Source organism: Procambarus clarkii, chromosome 39, assembly GCF_040958095.1.
Source record: "Procambarus clarkii isolate CNS0578487 chromosome 39, FALCON_Pclarkii_2.0, whole genome shotgun sequence".
NCBI classification, from domain to species: domain Eukaryota; kingdom Metazoa; phylum Arthropoda; class Malacostraca; order Decapoda; family Cambaridae; genus Procambarus; species Procambarus clarkii.
In genome coordinates this window covers 28,442,086-28,457,320 of record NC_091188.1, presented here as the reverse complement: position 1 = coordinate 28,457,320, position 15,235 = coordinate 28,442,086, and the positions used below count along the sequence as shown (strand labels likewise).

The window sequence follows — 15,235 nt, the reverse complement described above, 5'->3', positions numbered from 1 at the left end:
TTGAGTTGGGATGACATTCTTTGAGTTGGGATGACATTCTTTGAGTTGGGATGACGTTCTTTGATCTGGGATGACATTCTTTGAGTTGGGATGACGTTCTTTGAGTTGGGATGACATTCTTTGAGTTGGGATGACATTCTTTGAGTTGGGATGACATTCTTTGAACTGGGATGAAATTCTTCGAACTGGGATGAAATTCTTTGAACTGGGATGAAATTCTTTGAACTGGGATGACATTCTTTAAACTGGGATGAAATACTATAGTCTCTCCCCCGCCAATGTCACATCCGGCCAGTGTTGGAGATGGCCAGAGTTGGAACTGACCAGGGTAAGAACCGGCCAGTTTTAGAGCCGGCCAGTGCTATATCTGGCCAGGGTTAGAGCCGGGCACGTTTTTAGAGCCGTCAAGTATTAGAGTCAACAAGTGTTAGAACAGACCTGTCACCCCACCCACCATGCCTCGGCCCATGATTAATCAGCCCTATGGAAATGGTAACCCTCTCAGCCTCGCTCGAATCGACCTCGAAATTGAAATCTGCCATAAAAAAATCATTAGTAATGGTAGTAATATCAGTAACAATGGTAGTAATATCAGTAGTAATGGTAGTAATATCAGTAACAATGGTAGTAATATCAGTAGTAATGGTAGTAATATCAGTAGTAATGGTAGTAATATCAGTAGTAATGGTAGTAATATCAGTAACAATGGTAGTAATATCAGTAGTAATGGTAGTAATATCAGTAGTAATGGTAGTAATATCAGTAGTAATGGTAGTAATATCAGTAGTAATGGTAGTAATATCAGTAGTAATGGGAGTAATATCAGTAGTAATGGGAGTAATATCAGTAGTAATGGTAGTAATATCAGTAGTAATGGTAGTAATATCAGTTGCAATGGGAGTAATATCAGTAGTAATGGTAGTAATATCAGTAGTAATGGGAGTAATATCAGTAGTAATGGTAGTAATATCAGTAGTAATGGTAGTAATATCAGTAGTAATGGTAGTAATATCAGTAGTAATGGTAGTAATATCAGTAGTAATGGGAGTAATATCAGTAGTAATGGTAGTAATATCAGTAGTAATGGGAGTAATATCAGTAGTAATGGTAGTAATATCAGTAGTAATGGTAGTAATATCAGTAGTAATGGTAGTAATATCAGTAACAATGGTAGTCGTATCAGAATCAGTCGTAGATAAGATCTCATTCCTCTCTCACTGGTACGCGTTGGCACGCACGCAGTAGACAGTACTTTTGAGTGTGCGTGTGTGCGTGCGTGTGTGAAGATATTGGTGAGGGTTTGTAGGAGGAGAGGAGGGGGGGAAATGGGGGTTTATTTTTCCCTCTTCTTCCCTATTACAATCTACTTCCTCTTCTTTCTCACCCTCTTTGTTGCTCTTTCTTTTCCATCTTCCTCTCTATTGCCTTCCCTCTTCCTAATTCCTTGCGTTGCTCTACTATCCTTCCCGACGATCCCCCTCTTCTTTTTCCCTCTCTACCTACACTCTCACCCCTCTTCCCCTCTCTCAACTCTCTCACCTTCCTCCCACACACACTCTCCCAGCCTTTCCTCCCACCTCTCTGAACCGATTTAGAGCGACAGAGAAATTCTGACACCAAGATCTTATTGAAGTTTTCCACATTCATAAATCGACACAAGGCTTGGTTCTGGCTGCACAATAGAGGGGAAGATAATGGTGTGCTGAGGGGGATGGGGGGGAAGTAGTGTTGTATAGGTGAAGGGGAAGGAGGTAATAGTGTGTAGGGAAGGGTGTAATATGAGTAATGAGGAGATGAGTAAGTGTACAGTAATTTTATCCTTCTCGGTATGCGGTTAAGTAAGTTTGTTTCCATTTTATAGAACGATGAGCATCACTGAATTGTTTGAGCTAAAGGAGGGGGTAAAGGTTTTATAGTTGAAGGGTGAGATAAGGGTAAGATGAAGGGTACAACTAGGGTAAGGCATAGTTGAAGGGAAAGATAAGGGTAAGAAGAAGGGTGACAGCTCATGTTTGGTCTGGGGCTGGGTTTAAGGTTTATCAATTTCTTGAGGAATCTTAAAGCCACCACAATAGCTTTATACTGACTATCCAACAACCATACTTAAACATTCTCCAAGGCAGATGAGACTAGACAAATTTTCCAAGTGACTGAACTGTAGACTTTGTTCATTGGTGGTTGACAACTGCAGACTTTGTACATCGGTTGCTCTAAACTTTAAACTTTGTTCATAGCTGGCTGTTAACTGTGAACTTTGTTCATTGCTGACAGTGAACTGGGGTAATAAATTTTGTGAATTGTTATCTCCGCCAGGAAGCAGGAATTTAATAGTCATTGTAAACTTTGATCTTGTTCTGAATGTACTCTTCCTTAAGGTAAACAACTGTACATTAATTTCCATCTGTGGTGATAGTGAGTTTAGATGGTGTTAACCAGAGCTCCAGTAGTGTTAACTGTGTTAACTGTGAACTGTGGTTTGTGAAGTGGCGTGAGGCTGTGTAATGTAGAGCTGTTCCTTCCCCATCTTTCCCATCTCTCTCTCTCCCCATCTTTCCCCATCTCCCCCATCTTTCCCCTCCATCTCAACGACCCGCTCATCCTGGCCCCTCGCCTAATACTTGACGACTGAGAGGGGATAGCTTGTAAATCGTGATTAATCTGGAGGTCTAAACCCCCACTCAGTTCCACGTGCCGCGAGAGCTGCTTCTGTAATTGAAGATAAAATCATGGGTATTAAAGCTGTGTATACTCACCTATTTGTGCATTGCGGGGGTTGAGCTTTGGCTCTTTGGTCCCGCCTCTCAACTATCAATTAACTGGTGTACAGATTCCTGAGCCTACTGGGGTCTATCATATCTATACTTGAAACTGTGTATGGAGTTAGCCTCCACCACATTAGTGCTTAATGCATTCCACCTGTTAACTACTCTGACACTGAAAAAGTTTCCTTCTAACGTCCCTGTGGCTCATGTGTGTGTGTGTGTGTGTGTGTATGTGTGTGTGTGTGTGTGTGTGTGTGTGTGTGTGTGTGTGTGTGTGTGTGTGTGTGTGTGTGTGTTTCTTCAGAAACCCCTCCATCCCACTCTTTTCGGTACTCTCCTCTATCCCACCTTCAGCCTCCTATTCCATCATCCATTAGCTTCCCTCCTCTATATATAGACACTCCCGCTCCCATCTCATCCTATTCCACATATCCCCACTATTACCACCCCCATCCCACTCCTTCAATCCCTCCCCTCCCATTCCATCAGTGCCCAATACCTTCCTTCCCTCGTACCGTTCCCTCACATACTCACACAATGACTATTCCACCCTATGTGGAGCTAATATAGCGAACCATACCACGGGTATATTCAATATGCCTGGATATAACTTATGCCTGCAGTATGACAATCAGCTTGTATTGGCTATCCTACGAAGGTCGAACATGGATTGCAAGCATATTGCAAGCATGCGTGTGTGGAGGTGTGGGTTTGTGTCTGTCTGACAAATACACACACACACTTCCCATATGTGTATGGAATTGTGTTCGAAAAATGTATGTTTTGAGTGTTCATGGGTGTGTGTGTTCAACTGTTCTTGAGGAGGTTCAGCTACTGCTCGTTAGAACCGACTCTCAACTGTGAACGGTTCCTGAGGGTAATTGGGCTCTGTCATATTTACATTTGATGACAGGTATGGAGTTAGCCTCCACCAAAAAAGTACTGCATTTGTTAACTACTCTGACAGTGAAGAAATTCTTTCTAATGTCTCTGTGGTTAATTTGGGTACTAAGCCTCCACCTGTGTCCCCTTGTTCGTGTATCTCCCATTCTAAGTAGTTCGTTTTAATCTGCTCTTTAGTGGCAGAGCGTCGGAACCCAGGCCAAATTTGGCCTCAGTTCGTAGCCTAGCCGGGGGAGGATTGAGTAGGCGCCAATCCCTATTTGTTCACCTCTGTTCACCCAGCAGGGTATCTGGTTCTTAAACGATTTGGCGGGTCGTTTTTCGGGAAGAATTAGGATTTAGGACCTGCCCGAAACAATATGCGTGCTAGTGGCTTTACAAGAATGTAAGAATTCGTGTAAATATATAAATAAAATAAAAATAAATCCCCTGAGAATAGTGTGTTTGTATTTATGTGTGTGGATTGTTTTTGTTTGTTTGTGTTTTATTTATATTATTATTATTTATCTATTTTTGAATGTTTAAAGAAGGTTCAGTTCTTTTATTTCTCTTATTATAAGAGTACAACACCACCACACACCACCACCACACACCACCACCACACACCACCACCACACACCTCCACCACTACCCCACACCATCCCACACAACACCCCTCAATCCCCCCACAACACTCCCCAATCCCTCCCCCCATACAACACTCCCCAGTTCCACCCCCACACAACACCCCACAACCCCCCCCCCCTCACAACACTCCCCAATCTCGCAACATCCCATCAAAATGCAATTAATTACCACAAGACATTTCATTATGTTGTACAAAATGCTGGCATGCAAATTTCACCCTTGCCCTTCACCTCAGTCACTCTCAAATTTAGACTTTATACACACCTGTAATAGAAGCCAAAATGTAATAGGTACCCTGGGCTGGGGGGTAGAATGGGTCTGTACCCCTTGGTATTTTGAGAATGATTAATCTCAGGTGATATTGATGCACTGGCGATCATGGGGCACAATAGATGCCTGTCTGTCTGTGATTAATGGGGGAAGATGGGAATGAGGGGATGTATGGGGTGATTTCGGGTGAGGGGGGGTAGGGTGATTAATGGGGGGGTTGGTTTGGGGGTGGGGGGTGGCGTGGAAGAAGTACTCAATGATTCATCAATTATTCATTATCGACACTCTTGACATTCTATCAGGAGTGAGCTGTCATCTGGGGGATGATGCTTAAAGGTCAGGTTATCTTAAAGTTATCTTGAGATGATTTCGTGGCTTAGCATCCCTTCGGCCCGGTCCTCGACCAGGCCTTCTTTTTGTCACACACACCTCCATGAAGCAGCTCGTAGTAGCTGTCTAACTCCCAGGTCCCTATTTACTGCTAGGTGAACAGGGACATCAGGGGAGAAAGAAACTCTGCCTATTTGTTTCCGCATCCGTCGGGGATCAAACTCGGAACGACAGGACTACGAATCCCGGGCGCTGTTCACTCAGCTGTCAGGGCCCCCCTAAGTGAACAGGTTAGGTCAGGTGACATCTGTGATGTCAAATGACCTGGTCATGTGGTCTTTGGTGGTCAATGATGAAGTAACTGGAGAGGTTAATATAGGTCAGCCTCTCAACACCATGGATTTTGTGAACAACAAAATTATTTTTTGACCAGCGAAGCACCTCCCTGGCGCTTTTGATTGATGAGCCAAGCCCCGTTCTCTTCCTGTGCCACAACGTACAAAATTAAACGTCCTAACTTAATCAGAAACGCAGGAACGCAGCCAACCAAACCTGACGAAACTTGGCGTTGAAAACTGAGGATTTTTATTGATTGTTTTCATATCGCGGATGCAGTTTATGGTACGCTGGCTACCATAACGTACCATAGCGAAGGTGTTGGGTGATTGGGTTAGCGTTGAGGCTTGGGATTGGGTTGATTGGGCTTGGGTTAGCGGAGACTATGGGAGGTAAGTTAGAGTTTTCAGGGAAGGGATGGGGGGGGGGGGGGTTATTATTAAGGCAAAGCGTCAAGTTAGTTGGTGATGGGAAGCTACCACCATTACACTACCACACTACCACCACCACCACCATCACCACATTACCATCACCACCATCACCACCACCACACTACCACCACCACAACCACACTACCACCACCTCACCACCTCACCACCTCACCACTACCACCACCACAACCACACTACCACCACCATCACCACCACCACCCTACCACCACCACAACCATCACCACATTACCATCACCACCATCACCACCACCACACTTCCACCACCACAACCACACTACCACCACCTCACCACCTCACCACCACCACAACCACACTACCACCACCATCACCACAACCACACTACCACCACCTCACCACCTCACCACCACCACACTACCACCACCACAACCACACTACCACCACCATCACCACCACCACACTACCACCACCATCACCACAACACTACCACCACCACCACCACCACCACACCACCACCACACCACCACCACAACCACAACCACACTACCACCACCATCACCACCACCACACTACCACCACCACACCACCACCACCACACTACCACCACCACCTCATCACCACCACCACACTACCACCACCACACTACCACCACCACCACCTCATCATCACCACCACCACCACCATCACCACCACCACCACCACCACACTACCACCACCACCTCATCACCACCACCACATTACCATCACCACCACCACACTACCACCACCACCACCACCACACTACCACCACCACCTCATCACCACCACCACACTACCACCACCACCTCATCACCACCACCTCATCACCACCACCACACAACCACCACCACCACCTCATCATCACCACCACCACCACCATCACCATCCCCACCACCACCACCACCACCACACTACCACCACCACCTCATCACCACCACCACACTACTACCAAACAACTATCACATATACCTATGTATTCAACACATTATTACTCTTAACATTGACACAAGGAAACACCATTACATTCCTCTCCATACTAATAATATGTATTATTATCAAGATAATTCAAGATAATTAGACAATTCAAAGTAGCCAGATAATTCCCCGCTCGCTGGATGAAGTGAGTTTAAGGGCAACAACATTTTAAGGGTTTTAAGGGCAGACTTTATCCTTCACATGGGTTGGGGACAGAGGAACATGATGGAATAGGGTAGATTAACACAGGTTTTAATATCTTTCCTTATTAAGGTCACTTAATAGCTCATTCGATAGAGCTTTAGCCTCACACGCATGGGGGTGTCCTTGGTTCGAGTCTCCTAGTGCCCTGGTGACTGGAATTACACATGATTGACAGGCTGTGAATGACAGGTGATGAGGCAAAATATATTTAATTAAAAAATCAAATTATATTATACATTCACTAAAATAAATAAAAACATAAATATTAAAAAAAATTAAATTAAAAAAATAATACGTGTTTTTAATGTACGTTTTATTAATATTTAGAATCATACACATTTAGATATATATATATATATATATAAAATTCAAAAGGAAAAACACAGACGCATATTTTGACTTTCAAACACATACAGACACGAATTAACTCAAAGAACACCAAACACAAAACAAACACACGTGTTGTCAACGCACAAACACGAACACATATGCTAACGAACACACTCGCTAACAAACACACTCGCTAACAAACACAAACACACAAATCAAGGCAAAAATGTTTAGAAAATTGGGAAAATCTTTCAGAAACTATTTCAACTCTCATGGAACATATGTATGGTTAAGCTGTATCGTTAAACCTATCGTTAATTCTGTTGTTAACACTCATTAATCGATAGTTAATCTTCTCCTTAACACGTTCGTTAATCTTCTCCTTAACACGTTCGTTAATCTTCTCCTTAACACGATCGTTAATCTTCTCCTTAACACGTTCGTTAATCATCTCCTTAACACGTTCGTTAATCTTCTCCTTAACACGTTCGTTAATCATCTCCTTAACACGTTCGTTAATTTTCTCCTTAACACGTTCGTTAATCTTCTCCTTAACACGTTCGTTAATCACCTCCTTAACACGTTCGTTAATTTTCTCCTTAACACGTTCGTTAATCTTCTCCTTAACACGTTCGTTAATCATCTCCTTAACACGTTCGTTAATCTTCTCCTTAACACGTTCGTTAATCTTCTCCTTAACACGTTCGTTAATCTTCTCCTTAACACGTTCGTTAATCACCTCCTTAACACGTTCGTTAATCTTCTCCTTAACACGTTCGTTAATCACCTCCTTAACACGTTCGTTAATCACCTCCTTAACACGTTCGTTAATCACCTCCTTAACACGTTCGTTAATCTTCTCCTTAACACGTTCGTTAATCATCTCCTTAACACGTTCGTTAATCTTCTCCTTAACACGTTCGTTAATCATCTCCTTAACACGTTCGTTAATCACCTCCTTAACACGTTCGTTAATCATCTCCTTAACACGTTCGTTAATCTTCTCCTTAACACGTTCGTTAATCATCTCCTTAACACGTTCGTTAATCACCTCCTTAACACGTTCGTTAATCTTCTCCTTAACACGTTCGTTAATCATCTCCTTAACACGTTCGTTAATCTTCTCCTTAACACGTTCGTTAATCATCTCCTTAACACGTTCGTTAATCACCTCCTTAACACGTTCGTTAACCATGCTGTTGGCTAAATACACAAGCAGCTACCACTCAATATTTGTCCTGATTCGCTGCAGGGTTCGTTAACCCTTGTTAAACCCTGCACTAGCGAGACAAAATACCCCCCTTCCCTATTCCTACCCTCTTCCCCTTCCTCTTGCTACCTTCCCATTTACCTAAACCCATCGTTTCCCTTCCCATTCTCCCCATACCCTCCCCGCCGTCAATGACCCGAAGGTAAGCGAGGGTCTCCTTCGCTATTGATACCTGAACAAGTTTGCTGTAAAATATTGTATATGTATTTTTGTGGGGTGTGGTGGGGAGTTTGTGGGGTGTGGTGGGGAGTTTGAGGGGTGTGGTGGGGAGTTTGTGGGGTGTGGAGGGGATTTTGTGGGGTGTGGTGGGGATTTTGTGGGATGTGGTGGGGATTTTGTGGGATGTGGTGGGGATTTTATGGGGTGTGGTGGGGAGTTTGTAGGGTGTGGTGGGGATTTTCTGGGGTGTGGTGGGGATTTTCTGGGGTGTGGTGGGGATTTTCTGGAGTGTGGTGGGGATTTTGTGGGGTGTGGTGGGGAGTTTGTGGGGTGTGATGGGGATTTTGAGGGGTGTGGTGGGGTTTTTCTGGGGTGTGGTGGGGATTTTGTGGGGGTGTGGTGGAGACTTTGTGGGGTGTGGTGGGGATTTTGTGGGGTGTAGAGGGGACTTTGTGGGGTGTGGTAGGGATTTTGTAGGGTGTGGTGGGGATTTTCTGGGGTGTGGTGGGGATTTTGTGGGGTGTGGTGGGGACTTTGTGGGGTGTGGTGGGGATTTTATGGGGTGTAGAGGGGAGTTTGTGGGTAGAACACCCATTTTAGTCATGGATATACTTCACATTTGTGAGTTCACGTGTCTACCTTTGTCTCTCCCTCTCTCCCTCACTCTCCCTCCCTCTCCTTCCCTCCCTCCTTCCTTCCCTTCCTAATTTCAGGCAGTATGCTCCCCCACCCTCTTTACCCCTCCAGCCCGGAGCATAATGAGGGGAATATCCGTGTAATATGCTGATGAGTTGGGAACTACTAAGTTACTTGTTGAGTTTGGCACACGAAGCACGTGTTTGTCTGTGTGTGTGTGCGTGTTCGTGAGCTGCTTTTTTTGTGTGTGTGTGTGTGTGTGGGAGGGGGGTATGTAGTCGCCTACATGTTCTAACCTATATGTACTCACCTACATGTTCTCAGACCTACTCATAATGTAGGTCTGTCATCTGTGTGTAATTCAAATTGAGGGTTCTGTCACTGCCAGCGGTACCTGCAGTGTTATAATGGTATCTGCAGGTAATACTCATTCTTTTTTGTCTAATTTCATAAATGTTCGTATCTCTCTCTCTCTCTCTCTCCTATACTAGTCCTTACCATCTACCCAACCCAATCTACCCTTCAAATGCCCCTCCTCCCCATCTCCGCTCCCTCCTCCCCCCCTACATCTTTAAACTAATCTCTTCCACCTACCCACCCTAATCTACCGCCCCTCCCCAAGCCTTTCTCCTCCCTATCTCCCCACCCACTTCCCTCTCCCTCCCACCTGCTTACCCTAGTGTTTAAGCCACTTTTCTTGGCTACACGAGTTGATGAAAGCCAGATCTGAAAATATGTTCTTTGTGTACAAGAGAGAGAGAGAGAGAGAGAGAGAGAGAGAGAGAGAGAGAGAGAGAGAGAGAGAGAGAGCGAGAGAGAGAGAGAGAGAGAGAGGCTTACTGGAACTTTTGTCAGAATCCCAATGACGCACAGCTGGGGGCCAAAAATCCTAGACATGGACAAAATTCTCAAAGCTTATACATTCATACACATATACATACAGTAATACGAGGTGGTGGTGGTGATACAGAGTATGTATTTCTCTTTGGTACAGATCCTGATATGCCAATTTAAATACATAATCAAATTAATGATAATTATTTACGAATGAAGAAGTAGAATGTCTCTGACTTCGAAATCATGATTTTGCAAATTATTTTAAACGAATAATTATGTAACAATAACTTTGTTAGAACATCCTTAACAGCATAACTTGGACTAAATAACTCGTCGTTATGACGTGATCACAACACAGCTGATCGAAGTAAACAAAAGCACGTGGTTCTCGCTCATTGTTTACAAACAGTCATTTAAACTTAAAAAATTAATACCATAATTTATCTTCGTTAGTGACAAGTCGCCTTCGACCTGGCCTTGTATTGATGAGTTATTGGGACGGACATGGGAGGTTGGACTCAGAGACTCAAGGCCCTCATAAGGTTGGACTCAAGGGTGTATTAGTACATATAGATGTGGTTGAACTAGTGTATGATTCATTTATTTAACTCATTCATTTGATTCATTTGATTTAACTCTCTCTCTCTCTCTCTCTCTCTCTCTCTCTCTTTTGAAACACTTTGAGGATGAATCTATTACATGTTAGGATATACTGGAAAGACCTTTAGTAATCGAAAGGTAAAAGTTAGGAAAAATCCTGTTAAGGATTTAGAGGAGAAAGTGTTACCAAAATCCGGTTAAGAACTCTCCAAATGTCGTCCGTAAGAAACAAATTCATGTGTGGAATTTTGGTTACATTTAGCAAAACTAAAAACTCTCCAATGCGCTTTTCTGGAAGATTTTCCAGCAGATTTTTTGGAAGACTTTCCAGCAGATTTTCTGGAAGATTTCCCCAGCAGATTTTCCTGAAAAATTCCCGGTAGATTTTCCTAAAGATTTCCCGGTAGATTTTCCAAAAGATTTCCCGGTAGATTTCCAGAAAGCGATATTTAAAGACAAAATTTGCTTAGCCGGCTAACAGCATAAATTCGGATATAAAATTCGTGAAATATCCATCTTGTATTATAATCCGGTTATTGTATTCGTGAAAAAATCATCCAGCAACCAAATCCGGATACGACATTAGCAGTGAATCAATACCCACCAAAATCCGGGTTAGGAATTATATGCCCACCAAAAACTATTCAACGGTGATATCAAGATTCGCAAATCCGCAAAAGATTATAAATATTAAAAATATGTATTTATACTTTACCGGCGGCCGGATTAAACAGAGAAGGAAATATGCGCAGCGCTGGAAAAATATTCTGTTTAATGCCTCAGCTTCATCCTCTCATAAGTTTATTGCGGACATTTGCATAACTCAAAGTTTCTTAAGAAGTGCTGCCGGCAAGACTGTTTAAAAAAAGGAACAAAACCCGTTTCTGACCCGTTCTGAGAACTGAGTACGTTTCTATATTCTTTTATTTTTATTTATTGTCCCTTTTTCATTATTTTTTTCTGACCGCTAGTCTGTGTTTGAGTGTGCGTGTGTGTGTGTGTGTGTGTGTGTGTGTGTGTGTGTGTGTGTGTGTGTGTGTGTGTGTGTGTGTGTGTGTATGTGTGTGTGTGTGTGTGTATGTGTGTGTGTGTGTGTGTGTGTGTATGTGTGTGTGTGTGTGTGTGTGTGTGTGTGTGTATGTGTGTGTGTGTGTGTGTGTGTGTGTGTGTGTGTGTGTGTGTGTGTGTGTGTGTGTGTGTGTGTGTGTGTGTGTATGTGTGTGTGTGTGTGTGTGTGTGTGTGTATGTGTGTGTGTGTGTGTGTGTGTGTGTGTGTGTGTGTGTGTGTGTGTGTGTGTGTGTGTGTGTGTGTACTCACCTAGTTGTGCTTGCGGGGGTTGAGCTTCGGCTCTTTGGTCCTGCCTCTCAACCGTCAATTAACAGGTGTACAGGTTTCTGAGCCTATTGGGCTCTTTCATATCTCCATCACCTGAAGTCAGCCTCCACCACATTACTTCCTAGTGCATTCCTTTTGTTCACTACTCTGACAAACACAAAATAATGTCTTTATGGCTCATTTGGGCACTCAGTTTCCACCTGTGTCACCTAGTGCGTGTGCTCCTTGTGTTAAACTGTCTTTGTCTACCCTATCAATTCCTTTGAGAATCTTGTATGTGGTGATCATGTCCTCCCCAAACTCTCCTGTCTTCCAGCGACATGAGGTTTAATTCCCGTAGCCCCTCCTCATAGTTCATGCCTCTCAGTTCGGGCACTAGTCTCGTGGCAAACTTCTGAACCTTCTTCAATTTAGTTTTATGCTTGACGAGATATGTACTCCGTGCTGGAGCTGCATACTCCAGGATTGGTCTGACATACGTGGTATACAAGGTTCTGAAAAATTCCTTACAAAAGTTTCTGAAGGCCGTTCTTATGTTGGCCAACCTGGCATATGCCGCTGATGTTAGCCTCTTGATGTGGGCTTCAGGGGACAGGTCTGGCGTGATATCAACCCCCAGGTCTTTCTCTCACTCTGATTCTAGAAAAATTTCGTCTCCCAAATGATACCTTGTATCTGGCCTCCTGCTCCCAACACCTATCTTCATTACGTTACATTTGCTCGGATTAAACTCTAACAACCATTTGTTTGACCATTTCTTCAGTTTGTCCAGATCTTCTTGAAGCCTCAAGCTGTCTTCCTCTGTCTTAATCCTTCTCATAATTTTGGGATCATCAGCAAACATTGAGAGGAATGAGTCTATACCTTCTGGGAGATTATTTACGTATATCAGAAACAGGATAGGACCGAGTACAGAGCTCTGAGGGACTCCACTGCTGGTTTCACGCCAATCTGAGGTCTCACCCCTCACTGTAACTCTCTGCTTCCTATTGCTTAGGAAGTGTGTATGGAAGGTGTGATTTCGGGGCTCAACGTCCCCGCGGCCCGGTCGCCGACGAGACCCCCTGATTGCTGTACTGGTCAACTAGGCTGTTGGACACGGCTGCTTGCAGCCTGACGTATGAATCACAGCCTGGTTGATCAGGTATCCTTTTAAGGTGTTTATTTGACTATGTTGTAATTTAGGTTGCTTTTTCTTGGCTTTGATCGCAATATCTTTCACGAATTTTTTTTTCGATACAGTCTTTATATTGATGTATTTGTTTCTAGCTTTGTTGCAACTCTTGCTGTTTTCCTCTTGGAAAACAGCAAATTTTCTTGGGTCTCTGTACTTCCTCCACTCCCTCCTGACTCTCATTTTTGCTTTGTGACACTGTCTATTAAACCCATGTGTTATTATGTTCCCTCCTACCCTTTTTTTTTCTTACTGTTGATATGACACTATCTTCCGTCTCTTTGCATTTTCTATTGGCTTGGTTCATCATTTCAAATACTTTTTTTCCTCTAAGTTCATCTCCCAACTACACTTCTTTCCCAGATATTCACTTATCCTCCTGTAGTCCCCTTTCCTGTAGTCTACTCCCCGTTCCCAGACCTCTTGCCCTGTGGTCACAGTTTTAAGTTCGATCATAAAGTTACATAGACTGGGACACACCGATCACTGGCTCATAGTTCTATGTTATTTTCTAAGTTCTCGATGTCTTCCTCGATCAGAGTGAAGATTAGATTTAATAGGCATGGTGTATTCCCCTCTTCTTCTCTTTCATATTGTGTCTTTCTTCACGTGCTGAGTTAGCAAGTTTCTGTCTATAACTTTTCCACTAATTTTGCTCTCCACGTTTCTTCCCATATCATAAGGATTCCTCGAATCACTGTCGATTTCTCTATGTGATTGAGGTCCCCTTTGACCAGCAGTTATGCTCTCATGCTATGTGTGCTGCTGTTGCTGCCCTCTGCAGTTCACCTATACAGGCCTTGTTGTTGTCATATTCCTGTCTGGGCCTTCTGCAGTTTCCTGAGGGGGGGGGGGGGGATTGTGGATTACTAAGACCAGAATCCTCTTCACATCTGTTGTCAGAGTCCCAATTATGAAGCTTGTGTATTTGTTAGTTTCCTCTGTGTTTCAGTGCGTCAGACTTCCCTTTCTGCTTTATTAGGAGTGCCACTGTTCCTCGCTGTATCTCTACCCCTTTCTTTCTTTATCATTTGTTAGCTCCCTGGATAAATTGCATCCGAGATCGTGTTTTTTATTTGATCTCGGATGCTCATATGGTGAGACGTGTGTGTGTGTGTGTACTCACCTATTTGTACTCACCTATTTGTGCTTGCGGGGGTTGAGCTTTGGCTCTTTGGTCCCGCCTCTCAACTGTCAATCAACTGGTGTACAGATTCCTGAGCCTACTGGGCTCTATCATATCTACATTTAAAACTGTGTATGGAGTCAGCCTCCACCACATCACTGCCTAATGCATTCCATCCGTTAACTACTCTGACACTGAAAAAGTTCCTTCTAACGTCTCTGTGGCTCATGTGAGTACTCAGTTTCCACCTGTGTCCCCTTGTTCGCGTCTCACCAGTGTTGAATAGTTTATCCTTGTTTACCCGGTCGATTCCTCTGAGGATTTTGTAGGTTGTGATCATGTCTCCCCTTACTCTTCTGTCTTCCAGTGTCGTAAGGTGCATTTCTCGCAGCCTTTCCTCGTAACTCATGCCTCTTAGTTCTGGGACTAGTCTAGTGGCATACCTTTGGACTTTTTCCAGCTTCGTCTTGTGCTTGACAAGGTACGGGCTCCATGCTGGGGCCGCATACTCCAGGATTGGTCTTACATATGTGGTGTACAAGATTCTGAATGATTCCTTACACAGGTTCCTGAACGCTGTTCTGATGTTAGCCAGCCTCGCATATGCCACAGACTTTATTCTTTTTATGTGGGCTTCAGGAGACAGGTTTGGTGTGATATCAACTCCTAGATCTTTCTCTCTGCTCGTTTCATTAAGTACTTCATCTCCTATTCTGTATCCTGTGTTTGGCCTCCTATTTCCACCACCTAGTTTCATTACTTTGCATTTACTCGGGTTGAACTTCAACAGCCATTTGTTGGACCATTCACTCAGTCTGTCTAGGTCATCTTGTAGCCTCCTACTATCGTCCTCAGTTTCAATCCTCCTCATAATTTTTGCATCATCGGCAAACATTGAGAGAAACGATTCTATACCCTCTGGAAGATCATTT

General features: G+C 43.7%; 2 protein-coding genes across 2 annotated transcripts; one reads left to right on the top strand and one right to left on the bottom strand.

Annotated features, from left to right (window-relative positions):
- The first annotated feature begins 455 nt into the window (after window positions 1-455).
- On the top strand, window positions 456-1,199 carry LOC138372657 (protein rtoA-like). Its single transcript, XM_069338159.1, has one exon. The coding sequence runs from the start codon at window positions 456-458 to the stop codon at window positions 1,197-1,199; it is 744 nt and encodes a 247-aa protein (XP_069194260.1).
- A 6,255-nt stretch (window positions 1,200-7,454) lies between these two features.
- Window positions 7,455-8,360, bottom strand: LOC123753556 (probable inactive protein kinase DDB_G0270444). The gene has a single exon (XM_069338158.1). The coding sequence runs from the start codon at window positions 8,358-8,360 to the stop codon at window positions 7,455-7,457; it is 906 nt and encodes a 301-aa protein (XP_069194259.1).
- Between the last annotated feature and the right edge of the window lie 6,875 nt (window positions 8,361-15,235).